The sequence below is a fragment of the Phascolarctos cinereus genome, unplaced genomic scaffold (genome assembly GCF_003287225.1).
Source record: "Phascolarctos cinereus isolate Bilbo 61053 unplaced genomic scaffold, phaCin_HiC Scaffold_2;HRSCAF=192, whole genome shotgun sequence".
Taxonomy (NCBI): domain Eukaryota; kingdom Metazoa; phylum Chordata; class Mammalia; order Diprotodontia; family Phascolarctidae; genus Phascolarctos; species Phascolarctos cinereus.
Genome location: NW_027555625.1, coordinates 412,962,669 through 412,983,173, shown reverse-complemented (window position 1 = coordinate 412,983,173; position 20,505 = coordinate 412,962,669). Strand labels below are relative to the sequence as shown.

The 20,505-nt window shown below is 41.5% G+C and overlaps 1 protein-coding gene across 2 annotated transcripts in view; it reads left to right on the top strand.

Annotated features, from left to right (window-relative positions):
• Positions 1-20,294, top strand: part of ADRB2 (adrenoceptor beta 2) — a 122,781-nt gene extending 102,487 nt beyond the window's left edge. For both annotated transcript variants that reach the window (XR_002321089.2, XM_020969134.1), the window contains exon 2: positions 19,746-20,294. Coding sequence is in view for 1 of the 2 variants with exons in the window: in XM_020969134.1 (XP_020824793.1) it covers positions 19,746-19,780 (35 nt within the window). In the remaining variant the exon portion in view is untranslated. The remainder of the gene's footprint in view (positions 1-19,745) is intronic.
• Positions 20,295-20,505: the final 211 nt, after the last annotated feature.

The following is a 20,505-nucleotide window of genomic DNA, read 5'->3' as shown; positions in this document are numbered from 1 at the left end:
AGGTAAAAATGAAAATAGAAAGTCAGGCATAGTGCAAAAATACCACTAAATTTGGAGTCAATAGACCTGGCTCAGCCACTTACTAGGCATATGACCACTGGTATGTCATCTAAGCTTTCTGATCCCTAATTCATTCACAAGTGAAATGGAGATAATTCTTACATCTCTCATGGCACAGGGCAATTGTGACCATCGCTTGAGACAAAGGATGCTAGGCAACCCGAAATCTCTGTAGAAACATTAGCTTAGCAATGTCCATACATGGGTAATGATCCAGTCCCCTTAACAAGAGTATTACCTCATCCAACTTTTATCAGAATTCAGGGAGAGAAGGCGACATCCAAGATTTCTCTGCTTGAGAATGAGTTTCCTAGAAAATATGCAATAAAAGGAGCTGGGGGAGAGAGAGAGAGAGAAACATCTGCTTGGGGCCTACTTAACAAGTGCTGAACATCATCAACTGCCACCAGATGGGGGCAGTTAGGGACAGGCCAGGTCCTCGAGTCCAGTGGTGTGCAGCTGTGTCCGTGCTAATAGAATTTCAACCAAAGCTACATGATATTGATTCCAGGGACTACCTCTCCGATCAAAATTCTCTCTCTCCCCAGATGAATGATGATAGTGGCAATCCCTGATTATTTGTCCTTTGACCTTGGGGAAGTCACTCCTCCTTTGAGCTTCAGTTCATATTTCTGTAAAGAGTTTAGGTTCAGGTCCTGGGTCTGCCGCTGACTCACCACGACCACCTCCTTAGCCTTTCTGATCTTGAAGGTTCTCCTTGGTGAAAGGAGGGACTTAGACTGGATTGTCTTTAATATGTCTTCTAGGTCTACCATCCTATGAAAATGAGGATAATAACACCTGTTCTGCCTCCCCCACAGGTGGACATGTGGAAAGTGATTTGTTACCATAGCAACAACTAACCTTATGATAACCCTTTAAGGCTTACAAAATGCTTCACATGTATCCCCTCTTCTAAATTTCACCCTAACCCTGTGAGATAGGTAGGACAAATATATTTTCCCCTATTCAACACGTAACCCAAGGCTCAAAGCCCAGTTGCATAAGATTGTCCTCATGGGTGGAGATTGAAGACTCAAGCTCCAAGTCTAAGGAGGGGGGGGGAAGGGGGTGGCGGAGGGAGATGGGTGGAACCAGATGTGGGCCGCCAGTGTTTGAGAGAAGAGAGATCCTGGTCTGCTGGCTTCTGGTTCTGAGAGAGAAGACAAGCAGTTCCAGACTCTCTGCAGGGAGATAAGGCATATATATAAGAACATCTATATAGTACTTGCTATGTGCTGGTCACTGTGCTAAGTGTTTTTCAGTTAGATCTCATTGGTCTTCACAACAACCATGGGAGGTAGAGGCTATTATCCCCATTTTATAGATGAGGAAACCCTCTGGGAATAAGGACAAGATGCCAGGGCCTCTACAAGTCAACTTCCTCACAGAGGCATCCTCTCCCTTTCAGGACCTCTCCCTGAAGGGAATCAGGAACCTCTTGTTTTCTTTCTCAAAGCTAGAACCCAGGAGACCAGGATCCTTCTCCCAAACTCTCACCAGGGGTGGAACATTAAGTAACATCAATCTCCACTGATAAGGAAAGTCTAATGCAATTGGACTTTGAGCCAGATTACAGACAAAGAGACTGAGGTTCAGAGAGGCTTGTCCTTATTCACATGGCTACTGAGTGTGGAGGTAAAATTCAGCCTGGGGTCAATGACTGCTGAACAATGTTTCCATTCTAATGAAAATCACTTCCTCTCTCTTCCCCTCAGTTTCATCATCTGGAAATAAGAAGATAATGATACTTGTCCTGTCTCCCTCACAAGGCTGTTTTGAGAATCAAATAGGGTGGTTTGTGGAAAGTGCTTTATGAATATGAGATTTTAAAGAAATGTCCATACAAGTTATTTTATTTGTCCGAGCTTCAATTTCATTGAATCCTAGAATGCTGGAGCCTGTCAGGAGCTTAGAGGTGTCTAGTTTAAGCTCTCCATTTTACAGACCAGGACTCATGCCTAGAGAGGGGAGGTGAGTGGCCCAAAGTCATTCTCCTTATAAATGGCAAAAGCCAGACTTCTGACTCTGAAATTCCATACTCTTTTCACTCTACCAATCTGACTCTTCACGTTTGTCTTCTGGCTCTACATCCTTGTTTGTAAAATGGGGCTCCGATGTCACTGTACTGGTGGAAAGAAAGAAGTCTGTGATTCTCAAAGTGGCATAAAAATGTGCACTTGTATAATTACAACTAGAGAAAAAGACTAGGTTTTTTGTTGTTGTTGTTGTTTGGGGAGTTTATTTTAATATCTTATGAGGGGGAATGGGAGCCTAGCAGTTCCAGGATCCCAATTAAAGGCTTTCATTGGATTCTCTGTGAGCTACAGAAAAACAAATGGCATCACCCACACTGTCTGATGCCAGGCAGGCGGCCATGGAAGGACTTGGATCTGCCCAAGGGATACACCCTCCCATGCAGGGGAGATTGTCAAGAGGCATTGGAGAGAGGCCAGTCCCCAAGCCAGCTTCCTATAGACAGCTTGTTGAGAGCTTCCAAAAGGTGCTGAATGGCTTATTGACTCTCCCCAGGACTATTCCCCAAGAAGCCTTGGCCAAGAGATGGGCTGCCAAGTAGGCTGGGGACCTGGGGTTGTGTATTTGGGGCCTAGGAAAGGGAAGCTACAGGCTTAATTAACCCTGTAGGAATAACACCTAAGAAATAGATTACTAGAGCTGGAAAGACCTTACAAGGTTTTCTAGTTCAGTCTCTGAATTTTATAGAGAAGAAACTGAGGTGCAGAGAAGGAAACTGATTTGTCTTGGTTCACATAACTCTTAAGTGACAAAATCTGGACTTGACCCTAGACCTTCTGAAACCGAATCCAGTCTTTTGCCAGTTCAATTTGCTGCCTCTCTTAGAACTTGAGGGTTACAAGGGAGATGTTAATTAACAAGACCACACCCAGCCAATGGAGGAAAACCAGGAGGTTGTGGAGACAAACTTGGAGAAGATGCTATATGAGGATCATATCAAGAAAATGGAGATGTTTAGACTGGAGAAGAGAAGAGTTGGTGGGGACATGATAGCTGTCTTCAAGTATTTGAAGGCCTGTAATGGGGGAAAAGGATTAGACTTCTTGAACATAAAAAAAAATATTCTAGCAATTATAGCTATCCCAAAGTACAACTAAAAGCCTTAATGCAGAGGGAGTAAGTAGCCTTGTATCATATGCTCAGCTCCTCATTTCTTGGAGGGGATTACTTAAAGCAGTAGTTAGATTAGATTCTTTCTTCCTGGAGTCCCAGCCAGTTCAATTCAATTCAAATCAAGTTAGAAACCAAAGGGTTAAAGAGCACCATGTCTGGTTTCAGTAGATCTGAGTATAAATCCTAAGTCTAGTGACATATTGCCTGTGTAATCTTGGATAAGCTAAGTAAACGTGCTGGTCCCCAGTTCCCCCCATCTTTGTAGTCAATGGAATTGTTTTCATTTGGTTATTTTCAGTTATTGGCAAAGCTACTGGAGTGGTTTGCATTTCCTTCTCCAGCTCATTTTATACATGAGGAAACTGAGGTAAACAGGGTTAAGTGACTTACTCAAGGTCACACAAGCTAGTAAGTGTCTGAGACTGGATTTAAACTCAGTTCTTCCTGACTCTAGGGCTAGCACTCTCTCCATTATGCCACCTGGCCAGTGGATTAGATGACACTCAAGACACCTTCCACTGCTAAATTTTATGATATTCTGAACAAGGCCTTGTGCCCCATACTATGGATTCGAAGGTAGAAAATGGCATATATAAGGCTACAGTAATACATGTAGAGGCTAAGTATATAGAGCTATAGCCTTCATAGGGTTTATAGTAATAAAGGGAAGAGAGGTGATACATCCTGTCTAGAAGTAAGTACAGTCAAACCTCAATACTATCATGTTTAACTTTGGCAACTTCAAGTATTGGCATGTTTTTATTAGTAACCTCATTTTCTTATTGGCAACCACACATTCATCGCTGTGTGCAGTAGAGAAGAAAAAAGAGTCAAGATGCACCCATGTTTGTAGAGTGGCTGGTGTCCTGTTAGGTGCTTCGTGGGTCTTGTTCATCCTGTCATTGTACAGAACTCTCCATGCATTTATCGAATGTTTTTATTATTTAATACACAGTACAACACCCTCACACTACACGACACAGTGGAAGATAAGATTCAGGTTAAAAAGTGTTTAAACTTTAAGAATTTCATTTGCTGTGTAGTATTTATGGTACTATAGATTTCATAGGTTATAGAAAGTGAATGTTGTCTGAAATCAATGTTTTGTTTTGTTTTTAATTTGAGATGCTAACAAAAAGGGTTGCAGAAGTCTAGGAATTACTAGCCAGAAAAAAAAAATGTTTTGCATGTTACCAATTTTATTTTGTGTACTGTGTTTTGTAAGCAATTTCATGGTTACTGTGTAAGAAAAAGTGTATGTTAACAGAATTAATGTTTTGTTATAAAGAATTGCATGCAGAGAAAGGTATATTTTCAGCAATCTCTAGCAAAAGATTACAGTTTTTAAGTGGTCACAGAAATCTAACCCCCAATTTCCCATAGGTTCAACATATCAATATTCACATTTTTTACTTTGGCTCTGTTTTCTAGGAATAGTGTCCCTGCAAAAGTTGAGGATTGACTATATGATATAGGGTAGAATATGGTGGAGGTAAGGGAGAGAGCCAAATGAAATACTTTAGGAAAATGTGAAGCTATCCCTTTCAACTGGAACATGGGAAAATCAGGGATGGTCTTCATGGAGGAAGTGGTGCCTAAATAAAACACAGAGGCAGCCATATAGAGGCAGAAAAGGGCAAGAGAAAGGGAATAGTGAGAAATCATGCGTGTGTGTGTGTGTGTGTGTGTGTGTGTGTGTGTGTATGTGTGTCTATGTGTAAAAGTTAAGGGGTATAAAAGGAAGAAGGGTGAAAGAAGGCTAGAAATGGACTTTGGAGCTAGATTGTAGAAGGGTTTAACCACCTGGCTAACAATTTTTTGTTTCTTATCCTAAAGGCAAAAGGAAGCCACTGAAAACTTTGGAGCAAGAGAACAACATGGTCAGACCTGTTCATTAGGAAGTTTATTTTGGCAGCTCTGTGAAGGCTCGGCTGGAGAGGATAGAGAGATGAGTTAGGAGGCTTTTAAAGTAGTGAACCAGTCAGTCAACTTGAATTCACTAAGTGTCTACTTAATTAATTAAGGTGGTTTGCGGGTAAAGCCCTGGACTTGGAGTCGGCAGCTCCTGAGCTCACATCTGACCTCAGACACTCATCATACATGTGATTCTGGCCATGTCATTTCAACTGTATCGGCTTCACTTTCCTCATCTGCAAAATGAGGTTTATCATAGCACCTGCCTTACAGGGCTGTTGTGAGGATCAAATAAGATCACACTCACAGATATATACAAGTTTTCAAATCTTAAAACAGTATGCTATAAAGGCTAGCTATTAATAATAGTAATAATGAAATAATCCCAGTGAGATGATATCGAGGGCATGGTGGCTTGAACTAGGGTGGTAGTAGTCAGAATGGATATGTGGGAATACTTGTGAGACACACAGCTGTAGTAAAATCATCAGGATTCACAGCTGATTGGATTGGGGAGGTGAGGGAGGGATAGGAAGAAAGAGTGAAAGATGATTCTGATATTTATAGATGAGAATTTGAGGGGGAAGTTATACAAAGATGCTTTGGCTGCTTAAGTGGACCTCTGTTTGCCACCCTAGTAGGGTAGGCTTCTGTGATGTCATGAAAAGAACAATTTGATTTGGAATAAAGAACCTGGTATTGAATCCTGACTTGTCTGCTTACCAGCTATGTGTTCTTGGCTAAGTTACTTAACTTCTCCAGACCTCTTACCCATTTGCAAAATGGGCATACTAAAACTGCAACACTTACAGGGTTTTCATGAGGATGGAATGAGACGATCAGCGGGAAACGCTTTGCAAACCATGTTATACTGTGTAAATGTGAGCCAAGTTCTTGCTGCGAGTCAGGTGCCCAGAAAAACTGGTTAGCAGAAAAGTTCCCAACAAAGCAGGAGGGGCCTTGAGTCTTGAGGAGTCTCTGGGTGATCCAGAGGCCGTCTTTACTTGGGACGCTAGGTGTCTGATCCCAAGCTACAACAAAGTACTCAGCACGGTGCCTGGCACATAGCAGGCACTTAGTAAATGTTTATTGAATTGAATTGAATCTGGTTACAGGTATTGCAGTTGTATCAGAAAGTGGGAAGATATCCCAGGATTATGGAAATAAGACAGTATGTCCCAGAGCAAATTCTGTTGGCGATCTAAAAGGTGATGTGGGCATGACCGCTTTAGGAACAGTCAGTCCTGGTTTCAGAATCAGAAGACATAGGCTCCTATTCTGGGCTTTGTCATTCAACTACCTCTATGATTTTGGACAAGTCATTTTGCTTCTCAGAGTCTCAATTTTCCCTTCTGTAAAAAGGAAGAGTTAAACTAAGTGATTTCTAAGGGTGCTTTTTTCATTTCTACAAGAATCAATCTGCTAGAGGTTGATCTGTACTTAGAAAGCTCTGGAAAAGAAGTCCAGGGAAGAAATACCCAGCTGGTATTCCCAGGATGTTCTATATCAGAGAGTATTTTGTCAGGAGGGCTGCATTGGGAGGAACATATGAGATCTTTGGGTTCATAAAATTCTGACATCTTTTGGAGGTGTGGCAGATATTTCTGGTGACTCGTTGTTGAATGATAAAAGATGCCTCTCTGGCTTCTTCAGGAGATACCAATGGATTTAAAGTCAGCAACAAATCAGATAAGCACATGAGGGGCTTCGATGAAAGATAGGGGCCAATTAGAGAGAGGAGGTGCAGATTTCTTAGTGTATCAACCCCTCTAGAAGCTTCCTTCACCCAAATGCATAGGGGCTTTAGGGAGTAATTACCATCATGATCAAGGTATTCTATGGGTCCACACTCCTAAAACTGCAACTAATGAGCCCCCACTGATGTACTTACCTTTAATAGTCAGCCAGTAGACATAATTATCTCGACACAATGGCATTTATCTAGATGGCATCATAAAAATAATAGCTACAAAAACATTCTTGTCATCAAGCTCGAATACACTCTTCCACAACTACACACAGCATCAGTGGGAAAAGTAGACGCACTCTTAAAGTACACTAGTAGACAGGGCACATACAACCAATATGTAGCCAAGAAAACTCACATGTCTGACATTGCAAGTGTCAGACTGAAATCCTTTCCTTTCTCATGGTGTCCTTATGTTTCTTCCCCTGGGTACAGCATATATGTTGGGCAGGTTGTTCAGCTTGAGTGCTTGAACCTGTTCTTCTCCATGGCTCAACTCTTAACTGCCAAGACCTAAGTTGATAAGATCCTCAAATCTGTCTCCTGCTTTGACTTACAATTTGCTCCTCGTTGGGTCCAGTGTTTCTTACTAGACAAGTAGGTCCATTGTAAGAAACTATAGTTGATGTAAGGAAGAGAAAACAAATAACCACCTCCCATGAAAAAAAAAAAGAGCTGAGGAATGGTTCCATTTCTGACTGCTTCCTAAGGAGTATGTCTTGCCTTTTAAAGGGCTACCAGGTGGCTGATCCTTGACCAGCAATAGCTACTTGCCTCTTGATTCCATCAGTTTTGATCAGAGAATGTCACAACTTCTAGAGGAGTGACAGAGTTAATCGGACGCCCAGATAAATTAATGTCTTCCCATTACCATTGATGAAATTACAGAAGGTAAGGGGCAGAAAATATACATTGAAGTATTAAAGTATTAAACAAAGTGTCAAGAAGGTTTTATACTCTCTTATTAGGTGTGTGACCCTGACCCAGTCACTTAATTTCCATGGGCTTGCTCTAAGGGGCCTTCCAGCTCTCTTAACTCTCAGTCTGTGACCATTGACCTCAAGCTCACAAGTCACTAACATCTATAGTAAATTGGGCATTGCTGTACTCAACATGATCTTCAAACATGAAATTCAGAGCTAGAAGGGGATTTGTTGGGTCACAGGATTATAGGATTCAGAGTTGGAACAGACTTTAAAGATTATCTAGCCCAGACGCCTCATTTTCCAAATAATCACAGTGAAAACTGACATTTGCATAGCATATTAAGGTTCTCAAAACACTTTTCACACATTGTTTTCATTTGATCCCCACAGACGAGCTAACAGAAGCTCAGAAAGATCAGATGCCTTGTCGGGGTCATACAGCTAGTAAGTGTTGGAAGTCAGATAGATTCCCATTCGGCTTCCTTCTGCCTCTCAGTTCAGTGTTCTTTCTGCTGCATGCCGTTGCCTCTATCTCCTTCTAGTCTGGGAATTGGCTAGATGAGAAAACCGAGGTCCAAAGAAATGAAACGACTTGCCTAAAGTGACACACATCTTTTCACTCCAGATTTGTTTTTTTTTTTCCATTACACTGTATCTAAAGCGATGTTCTTTACATTTTAAGTTGAAATCACCTACTGCAATGAATGCTTCCAGGATCTGTAATTATTCACTATAGCACACTGGAAATACTCACTGCGTAGAAGATGACCAGGTTTCATGAGTTGCTGTGACTGAATGATCTTAGCACCCAATGGCCAACCTTTGGGGGATAGCCCTCCTTACATTTACCTGGCTAGGCTGGTCCTGAGATGCCAGATGCACAGTCTGTTAGCAATCCCTTCAAAAGTCCTTTGGCAGATAGGAATTGTCACAGCTTTCACTTAAAGCCTTGGACAAGCCAGACTCACTCCACGCTATGGTGAGGCATCAGAGAGGTCTCTACCACTGCACTTAGAATATAGAAAATTAAGTATGAGAGCTAGAAGGGACCTCAAACCATATTACGTGCCACTAAGCCTGGAATCAGGAAGACCTAAGTTCAAATCCCATCTCATATATTTACTAGTTGTGTGACCTTAAGCAAGTCACTTAACCTCTGTTAAATAAGGATAATAAATGCACCTACCTTCCTGTGTTGTTGTGAGAACTAAAGGAGAAAATATTTTGTAAAGCACTTAGCGCAGTGCCTGGCATAAAGTAGGTGCATCATGAATGCTAGCTGTCACCGCTGATGTGGCTGGCTATTGTTGTTGTTAGCTGTTACTGTTGTTTTTCAGAGCCAGAAAAGTCCTGAAGACATGGAAGCTTTCTAAAAGTTTGACCTTGTTTCCTATGTCTCGGTTTCTGTAAAATGGGAAGAAACAGCCTGCCATGCCTTGCTTCCTTCTAAGGCTTGTTCTAGGGAATCAAATAGTTTGTGCATTGTAAAATGTATTGTGATAATAAATGCTTGTCATTAGCCTTATTAAATTGTGGAGCTGCTGCAACCGTTTGTATCCTGAGGACTGGCCAGAAGGGAGTAGACAGGCTGAGGCAGAGAACGGCCCAATAAACAGTGTGGTTGGTTGTACAGAAGGAGGCACTGAGACCCTCCCATCCCCTTCTCCACCCTCTCAGGCTTCTGTCCCCATTGGGAGCTAATTGTGTCAACAGCACTCTGCCAGCTTTGGGCATGTCTCTGTCAAATCTACTGGCAACTTTCCTTACTGTTTCCTGGCTTTTGTCCCTTGGAGAATGTTTGAATGCAAAGGGGAGGTGTGGCCAGGAACACTGAGGGAGACACTGCCAACCTTCATGGGTTCTTGCCATGAGTGCCCCTGTGCCCAGCGCTGTGCCAGGTGCCCGCTATCAAACCACATTGAGTCCAGGACACAAGTTTTGGGGGCTACACATCCTAGCCAGGGTGGCCAAAATGTTTTTTGAGGGGTAGTCTGAATGAGCCTAAGCTGGGAGTCAGAAGGCCTGGGTTCTAATCTTAGCTCTGCCATTAACTCCTCATATGTCCCTGGGCAAATCACTTCCCTTCTCTGGGAAAGTCACTTCCAGCCTCTGTCAAAATGAGGGGGGCTTGAATACAGAACACAGAACACAAAAAAGCATGATTAGAAGGAAACAGGGAACAGAATATTAGGGCATTGAACAACATTAGAGTTGGAAATGGTAGCAGAAATAATAACAATGAATTGACAAATTAAGATTTAGATTTCTCTATCAGTGGCAAAGCATTAATTCACATGGAATCTTTTCTTCAGTCGATTGTCTAGTCAGCAGACATTAATTGAAATTCTACTTTTAACAGTGAGAAGTAGAGGTTTTTTTAGCATAAGTCTGCCCAAACCAGGAACATGTTACAATAACATCATTATTGAATTATAACCAAACCTCACCATAACATTGCAAAATGCTTCTGTAACATCATTTGGCAACTGTCTATTTGTAACACTTTAACATCATTCCTGTGGTGCTAATAACAGTACTAGCTCTTATTTCTACAGTGGTTTAAAGGTTACAAAGTGTTTTCTCTGCAATTACTTTGTAAAGTAGGTAGTGCAAATACCATTATCCCCATTTTACAGATGAGAAAACTGAAGCTTATAGAGGTTAAACAACTTGCTTCAAGCTTACACAGCTAGTAAGTCAGAGCTTAGTTTCAAACCCAATATTCTGACTGCAGGTCCACTACTATTTTCATTATGCTCCCCAAAATGTTTAACTTAAAATCATGTTTTTCAGACCTAATCATCTCCTGTGCTCTATCCTTGTGTTATCACTGATGGAGGAAATTCTTCCTATGGAACTTCCCTCCATCTCAATACAGATCAGCGATTCACGTATAAAGTTTTAGAGAGTTGGGGAGCCAGAGGAGAGGCTGACATGTCAAGTTCTCAGGGTCACACAGTGATTCTGTGTCAAAACCAGGCCTTAGTGAATCCAGGGCTGGCTCTCTAGCTCCTATGCCTCCAAATAAGATATTTGCATGCAAAAAGTTAACCAACAGGATGAGAAAGTACTTCCTAAGTATTCAATTAAGAGTGCAGACAGTAAGGACTATAGATGAGTGGAAAGGGAAAATTGTGGTCTGAGAAGGTGGTTAGATTTGATCTGGGTCTCAAAGAGTAGATAAGGGAAACCAGATAATTTTAGAGTTGGAAGGAACCTCATCTAGACTAACTTTTTATTTTGCGTATATGGCTCCTCTGCCATTTGGTCTTGCAGCCTCTCAGTGACAGGAGCCTCACTACTGCCTGTCCATTCCACTGATTATTAGAGAGCCTTTACTTATATTAAACCAAACTCAGCCTGTGGGAAACTCCACTCCCTAATCTCTCCTCCCCCTATACTCCCCAGACTCCTTCCCCTCAAATGCTGCTACTTCTACCCTCAGGGACCAAGCAGAACGAACTTAATCCCTTTTCCCCATGACAGCCATTTGCTATGCGAGGAAGGAATTTTAGGTGAGGAGAACCAGAGGGAACTTTGTGCAGAATGTATTTACCCTCAGGATTTCCAAACATGCTGCTCTTGGTGCTCTTTGAAATGAAAGGAGTATTCTGGCTATCACCATCATTTCTAAAAATGGTCTTTTGTCACTATTGTTGAAGGAGAAAAATGATCTTTATCTGATTGTAGCATCTTCTTTTCACAATTAAAGGATAAGGGTCTTGTTGCATATGTCTTCTCATTAGGAGCAACTCAGTCTGCACAGATTAAACAACACACACACACACACACACACACACACACACACACACACACACACACACTCCAAGACAAAACATCCCCATGCATTTCCACTAAATTGAGATAGGCCAGATTCTACAACGCAAAGAACTCTGGGAAATCAGGACAACTGGGTTCTAGTCCTGTATCTGCTGCTGATTTGCTGTGTGGAGCCTTTGGAAAAATCACATAACCTCTCTGATGCCTTGGGTTCCCAATCTTTAAAGCAAGAATGGTAAACTAGGAGTCTAAATACAGATTGAAGCAGACTATTTGCTCTTTTGTTGTCGTTGTTGTTGTTTTGTTTTGTTTCTCCTTTCTCATGGCTCCTCCCATTGGTTCTAATTTTTCTTTACAACACGACTAATGTGCAAATACGTTTAATATGAATATATATGTAGAACCTATTGCACGTCTTCTTGGGGAGGGGAAAGGGGAAGGAGGGAGGAGGAGAAAATTTAAAACTCGAAAGCTTATGGAAGTGAATGTTGAAAACTAGAAGTTAATAAATAAACTAAAAAAAAAGAGTGGTAAACTAGATGATTTCCGGGGCCCCTTCTATCCCTGTTCTGTGCTCTGTGGTGCCCTCCTATGTGAACGTTCTATATTTTAAGTGCTACTGTACATTTCACTTCAAACATTTTGTTTTCCATGTTATGACATTTTACATCAGGCTCCAGCACTGTCTCCTTCCTATGAATTTTGACAGCAACAATGAAAATAATTTGAGATGTGGTGTGGTATAATGGAGGGTAGAGCTGGCTTTGAAGTCACCAAGATCTGGGTTCATATCCTGATTCTGCGTCACTCTGGGCAAGTCACTTAACCTCTTACTATACTCAAGCAACTCTCTGATAGTCTAAATTTCAGGGCAAGTTCTGAGAATGATTTATTAGGAATTCTATGCATAGATGGAATTTCTGTCTGACTTTTAAAGCCCTGTATTACCTGATCTCTTTCCACCTTTCTAATCATACACCTTTCTTCCCTTGGTGTACTCTGCCACCCAGTAAATCACATTCCTCACACATAGAACAGTCCATTTCCTGACTCCAGGCATTTTCACTAACTGCCTCTCATTCCTGGGATTCTCTTCCTCCTCATGTCTACCTCCTGGTTTCCCTGATTTCCTTCAAGTTCTTGCTAAAATCCCACCTTCTCTACAAGAAGCCTTTCCCAAGCTCCCTTAATGCTAGTGCTTTCCTTCTGTTTGCTTATCGCCAATTAATTTAACCTGTATATAATTTATTTCTATGTTCTTTGTATGTGTCTCCCCAGTAGTCTGTGAGTTCTTTGAGATGTTGGATTTCTTTGTATCCAAGTGGTTAGCACAATGCCTGCCATATAATGGATACTTAATAAATGCTTATTAATAAATAATAAATTAATCATGTAATATTATTAATAAATGAATTCTTATTGTTGACAGGAAATCATAGATCCAATGATAATAATAATAATGGTAATAATAATAATAATAATAACAACAGTATTAGTGATGGTGATGATGATATTTCACACATCTATAGTCCTTTGATGTTTACTAAACACTTTCCTGGATAGAGTGCTGAACTTGGAGCCAGAAAGAGTGAAGTTCAAATCCTGTCTTTGATACTTACTAGCTATATGTCCCAGGGCTAATCTCTTGACTGCTCTGAACCTGTTTCTACATCTGTAAAATGAGGACTAGATAGATATCTTCTAAAAGTCCGTTCCACCTCTAAATCCATAATCCTATCTTCCTCCCACCAGCCTTGTAAGGTGGGGTAAGTAATAAGAGTATTATTGTCATCATTTTACAGATGAGGAAACTGAGGCTAAGAAAAAAGGAAATGACTTACCATGGTGACCTAGCTGCCTCCTAGTCTTCTGATTCCAGGTCCAGTGTTCTTTCTACTAAGGCTGAGAATAGTAGCTTAGTAGCCATGTCAACTCTTTTTATGGGAGAGCATCTAGGGTAGGGTGGTGGTAGTGGTGGTGAACCACAAATGTTTGTTTGCACAAGAGAGAACCCACTGAGATGGCAGCAGGAGTCGTTTAGTTTGGGAATGAAGGAGGCTTTTGAGATGGAGGTGGCTGCAGGATGTTTGGACACATTCTCAATAAGCCTACGGCATCTCTAGCTCAGAAGGTTTAAAGAAAGTAGATGAGTATCTTCCAGGGACAGCTTCCTATAACAACAGCGACAGCAACTAGCATTTATGTAACTATTTAAAAATTGTAAAGTACTTTACAAACATTATCTCTTTTTATCCTCGCAGTGATCCTAGGAGGCAGTTGCTATTATTATTCCCATTTTACATATGAGAAAACCAAGAAAGTTTGCTCAAGGTCACATAGCTAGGAAGTATCAGAGGCTGGATCTGACCTCAGTTCTTCTTGACTCCCAGCCAACCACTCAGCTGCCTAGCTGCTATTTTCCTATAGGTAGGGAAACAAACCTCAGGGTAAAAATAGGTCCTATTTATATAGTGTTTTCTAGCCACAAATTGCATTATACCCATTATCTCATTTATTCTTCACAGTTTTCCTTTGAGAAGAATAATAATCACTCACATTTCTAAAGTTGCAAAGGGAGTGTCAGTAGCAGGATTTAAACCCAGGCTCTGCCTCCAGTGATCCCATTTCCACTGTTAAGGAGCAAGGCAATGTGCCATAGTTGGAAAGAGCCCTTGACATGGCCTGAGACATAGCATGGACTCCTGGCTCTGGCACTTACAAGCTGTGTAACCCCAGACAAGTCATTTCCCTTTTCTGAGCATCAGTTTCCTCAAAGGCAAAATGGAAATAATAATCATTGCACTATACAGGGATTGTTGTGAAAAGAAAAATTGTAAAGTTTTATAGAAATGAGAGTCATTATTATTCCACTAACTTCAATGCTTCTTCTTGGCATGGAAATCTCTCTGATCTCTCAAAGGCTTGCCCAAGAGAAGCCGAGCTCTAGTAGGAAGTTCTCCCACCGAGCTGGAAATCTTCAAGGATATAACTGGTAACAGAGAATCTCATAAACTGAGATTTGGCCACCAGGCAAGAATGATCTTGGCAACTTATTAAGAACAGTGTGATACAATGAGGAGCGCTGGCTCTGGAGTCAGAGGGCCCAGGTTTGAATCCCACCATCAGTACCTAGTGCCTTTGTCCCCATGGACAGATCACTTAACTTCCTTGGAAGTCAGTTTCTTCATCTGTAATTTGAGAGGTTGGACTAGATAGAGTCCAACTCTAAGGTTGTGGTCCTCTGACCCCCTACTGAGATGTGGAGGGACCCTGATCTACTCCATGGAGGAAACCCCCAACTGATGAAATCCTCACAGAATCTAATTCGTAGAAATGTAGAACCTCAGAGCTGGAAGGGACCTCAGAATGCACCTAGTTCAACCTGAGCAGAAATCCCCTTCGCAGCATTCCCGACAAGTGGTCAGCCACTTGAAGACATTCACTGCCTCCTGGAGCATACCATTCCACTTTTGGTTTGGTCTGATTGTTAGGAAGTTTTCCCTTATATTGACTCAAAATCTCTGCAACTTCTATCTGTTGCTTTTAGCTCTATCCCTTGGGACCAGGAAGAATGAGTCTAATTCCTAAATTTGTAAACTTGGCCAAGTCACTTTCCCTCTCTTGGCCTCAGTTTCCTATTCTGTAAAATGAAGGGATTGAGCTAGAAGAACTCTGAAGTCCTCTTCATTCTAACATCCTATGCTACTATTCTCTAATTTTCTCCATTTTACTTGGGGACAGTTCTGTTTGGAGGTTTCCCCTTATATGGAGCCAAACTCTGCCTCCTTGTAACTTCCTTCCACTGGTCCTAGTTCCGTCTTCTATGCATAATACAGAGCACTTTTTATTATCATTAATATAATTATTGTTAGCAAACAGTAGCTGTAGAGTTGTTTGACTCTAAGGCCTTTTGTCACTGCAGAGTTGACTGGACGTTAAATCCATCGATCTAATATGACAAATATGATAAGCAGAAAGAAAGCCAAGTGTGTTGAGAGAGAGAGAGAGAGAGACAGAGAGAGAGAGAGAGAGAGAGAGAGAGAGAGAGAGAGAGAGAGAGAGAGAGAGAGAGAGAGAGAGAGAGAGAGGCATGTCCTGCTATCCCCCTGTGCTATGCAGCTGCTTCACATTCTGGCCCAACTCCAAGGCTTCTTGCAATACAACATAGCCAAAAAATACAAGGCTCTCAAATCAAGAAGGTTGCCTCTAGAATCATATTTTCCAGTAGACAAGGTTGGGGGAGGCTAGGGGTTCAGAACAGAGCAACCAGTTTGGCCAGTCAGGGTGATCTGAAGCTGAGGAAACACTTTTCATTTCAAAGGAACTTAGACATCACTTGGGAATGTTTGTGGAGGGAGACAGGGAGGGCTAAGCAGGATGTCCCTAGGGAAGGGGATAGAACACAACTCCCAGCAGAGCTATGCTCCCTTCCTCATGGGGAATCTAGGCAAAGAAATTTGGTTAAAGAAAGAGCCTTAAATTTTGGAGAGAAATTTCCCAGTTGACACTGATGTTTTTGGTGAGAGACTCCAATCCCATCCCTCATCTTCTACCACTCCCCATTCTTAGACTTATGTAGCAAATTTCAGGGTGTTAAGATGAATAGTACTAAATTATAGGACATTAGAGATGGGAGAAACCTTAAAACCAAATATTCAAAAAAGATCCTTATTGATATCTTTTGTTTTTAAATCACCAAGATGTTCCCCTTTCCCAGAGGGCCATCTCTTCAAACAAAGAATTTTAATAATAATAAAAAACAAACAAACAAAGGAGGGGGGGGAAGTTCAGCAAAACCAATTTAAAAAATCTTGCATCATTTGCAATAGCACATAGAGTGTTAATGACTAGAAAAGACTTAAGAACATAGACTATCAGAGCCTCCAAGTGTCTTAGGGCATTCATTGAGTGTTAGAGCTGAAAGAGATTAAAACATAGCATGTTAGATCAGAAAGGGGTTTGAAGATATAGGATGCTCAAGCTAAAAGGGACATTAGAACGTAGAATGTTAGAACTCACAGGTACCTCAGAGCGCTGAATTTTAGCAATGTAAAGGCCTTCAGGATACATAGTGTCAGAGATGGAAAAGAACTTATTCAATCCAATTCCTTCATCTTATTGATGAGAAATCAGAGGCTCCCAGTAGATGAAATGGCTTATCCAGGAGGGCGTTTTGAAATCATGGCCCTCTTACTCCAAATCCAGGACTTTGCCTATGCCATTAATTAACTCATTGACCTTCAGCTGGTCAGTTCTCCTCAATGGGCTTTAACTTCCTCATCTATGTAATGGAAGTGGATGAAGGGGGTTGACTAGATGATATCAAAAGGGCCTTCAGTTCTAACCTTCCTGATTCTAGCAAGCATAACCCATGTCCCTAAATAGAACATATATAATATAATGCAAGTGATTTTTCACTTTTCTGTTAATAAGAGAGCTTAGCTCAGAGCCCAGAGTTTTTGGAGGCCATTTCTGAACAAACTGAGCTATCTCTTCTTTTCATCCCGGTACATGACCATACCCTCTGGTCACCACTGAGATTCCACCTACCGCCCTGTGACCAGAGAACTGAAAGATCACATTTTGGTGAGATCTCATTGAAAATTGATAGAGATCTGTGATATATGGTTTCATTTGTTTGTTTGTTTATACTGGTTGGCATTTATTACATCATAGGATTTAGAGCTAGTGAGATCATTTAGTCTAACTCCATTATTTTACAGATAAGGCAACTAAGGCCCAGCAAGGTTAAGTGATTTGCCCACGGTCACACAGGAAGGAAGCATCAAAGCAGGAATGCACATATACAACTTCTGATTTTTCAATCCCAGGTTCTTTCTTTCCCCACCTTTAACAAACACACTATCCAAAAATGAAGGCCTTTTACCTGAGAATTGGATTGGTCATCATCCCAGGGACAAAGAAATATAGAGCATGATCAATTATCCAATGCAGAGAAGCAAGAATCACTGAAATTCCTTCCTTCTAGCCCCAAGGTTTTATGTGTGTGTTTTGTTTTGTAAATGAAGAACTCCTGCCATCTTTGTCCCCTAATCCTACATCATGGCTTGCAAGCAAAACGGTGTGGTGGAAATAGTGCTAGATTTTTGAGGTGTCTGAGGAGCATGTTAATGAAGGTTTGGAGTCATAAGGCCCAGATGTGAATCCTGCCTCGGCCACTTAATAGCTGAATAACCTTGAGCAGATCGCCAACCTGTCTGGACTTCAATTTCCTCATTTGTAAAATGGAGGGGCTGGATTAGATGATCTCTAAGGTCTTCATCTAAAAGAAAAATGTCTGTAATACTCTGACTTTAAATTCTTGGAGACTCTTCTAGTGGAACACAAGCACTGGTAGGTCTTACCCAGCTAGAAAGCCTTTGAATACAGACTTCAGTGGCAGACTGTTATCTCTCAGACCAGCTTATGGAGAAGCTTATGACATTCATTTATTCACTCATTCCAGACATTTATTAAGCGCTTACTATGTGTCAGGCACTGTGCTAAATATTGGGAATACAAATGCAAGCAAAAAAAAAGACTTCCTGCCCTCAAGGGGCTTACATTCTAATAGGTAAAGGCTTACATTCTAACACATAAAAGGAAAGCAGAAATGGTTGAAACCACAGGATGAGCTCCTTTGACCACACATATTCAGGCAACCACTTTACTAAGGTCTGGAAAAGTTGTGGTCTACACTTGTGAGGGGGCTCCACATCAAAGTGTTGAACTATTAATAAATGGTGAAATGATTGAGGAAAATAAGGTCTGCAATGGAAGGCAGAGGAAAACAAGACAGCTGCTCAAATGCACTGAAGAGTCAAGTCAAAGGCTGGTGCTCCCTCCCTCACCCACCCAGTTTGAAGAGAGGATGCGTGATGTCTCTTCCTTCTGAACCTGCGCTCTATCAGATGTGACATGCCTGGGAAGCCCTAGGCTAGGAATTAGGAGGCCCAGGTTCACATTTCGGTTGTCTCTCTTGACTTTGTGGCCTTTGCTGATAGAGCAACCTTTTTTCATCTGTCAGAGCTGGAAGACAGCCTTGTCCTTTTACAGAGTTTGAAAAATGAGAGTTTTCCCGTGTTGCCTTTGTCTTCATTTTAAAATGAAGAACATAGAGAGAGACAGAGACAGAGAGAGGCTAGAAGGAAGGAATTTCAGTGATTCTTGCTTCTCTGCATTGGATAATTGATCATGCTCTATATTTCTTTGTCCCTGGGATGATGACCAATCCAATTCTCAGGTAAAAGGCCTTCATTTTTGGATAGTGTGTTTGTTAAAGGTGGGGGGGGAAAGGAAAAAGAGAGAATAGAGAGAAAAAAGAAAAGACAGAGAGGAGGGGGGAGAAGAGAGGAAAAAAGAGGGAATAGAGAGAAGAAAGAAGAGACAGACAGATGAAAGGGGGGAAGAGAAGGACAAAGGACTAGAGAGGCAGAGTGACAAAGACAGACAGAGGAAGAAAGAGAATAGAGAAAGGAAGAGGGAGAGAGAAAGAAGACAAAAATAAAAGAGAGAAAAATATAGAAAAAAACAGGAGGGGAAGAAGGGGAGAGGAAGATAGGGAGAAAGGGATAGAGAGACAGAGAAGAATGAAGGGAAAGGGTAAGCATGGGAGAGGGGCAGAGAGGCATAGAAAGAACAGAGTTAAAGGTTCAGAAAAGGGAAATGTCTAAACTCATAGCTAGTGTCAGAGGCAAGATTCAAGCCCAGGTCTCCTGACTCAAAAGCTGACAATCTTGCCACTATACCGTATTAAGGTGCTTCCCGTTTCATGCCCTTAGGTTCCTTGTGGGATTGGAATAGATGATCAACTCAAATAATTGTAGAGCCCTAGTGGTTCTTAACCTTTTTTTTTTCATGAATCCCTTTGATCTGATGAAGCCTCTGGAACCCATTTCAGAATAATGTTTTAAACTGCATTAAATAAAATATATGGGATTACACAAGAAACAAATTATACTGAAATAAAAGTGTATTTTTTTTGTGTGCCATTCATAAGCCTCTTGAAATCTATCCAGAGACCCTTTTGGAGTCCATTGACCTTAAGTTTAGAACCTCTGTCCCATGGGATCTATATATATGTATGTATATATATAGTGCCACTCCATAAAGGATGAAAAAAACCGGGTGCTCTGTGAAATCTCATTGTTTCTTTCCTTCTTCCTTAGAGGCCCCGGATCATCCTAGGACAGTTGAAAGCTGAGTGGGCTATATTTTCTCCTATTTTCCTGGGAGAACAAGCATTGGCCTGGGGACTGCTACCTTGTTGTGCTGCCTGCCTCCAAGTCTTTGTCTAACAGTGACCTTTCTGCCACTGGAAAGGTGACAGAGGAGCTCAAGATCTGAAGGCAAAGGAGCAGTGAGCCATGGAAGTAGATAATCTGGAAGGAACATAGCTGATCAAGAGCTGGGAGATGAGGGCAACCCAGGAAACTGCAATCTGCTGCAGCCAGAGATCTCCAAACACCAAAGTCTCTAGGATGGAGAAGAGGGTTAGCGTGGGCTTCCCTGTCCCACCTAACCCGAGGACAGTGACACAACGCTTTGACACTCCAGGGATTTTATTTCTTTATTATTAACAAGTTCATGGGAGTCAGCTTGAACTGGCCTCATAATGGGACCCAGGGGACAACAGGACCCAGATGGGCTGTGTTGTCAAGTTTGAAAAAAATAATAATCGTTTTAACATAAATGGAAGAAACACTGAAACAGCTTAACTTTGTACTTTGACATTTGATTCTCGGTCATGGTTTTTTTCTCTCATTCTCTCCACAATATACCATCTGCCCCTCCCCGACTTTTTGTTTTTCTCCCTTTTTCCTTCTCTCTCTTTTCTCCTACTCTCTTTTCTTTCTTCCTCCATCCCCTCTCTTCTCTCCACATCATCTGTTCCTTCCTCCTTCATTTTCTCTCTTCTTTCTCTTTTCC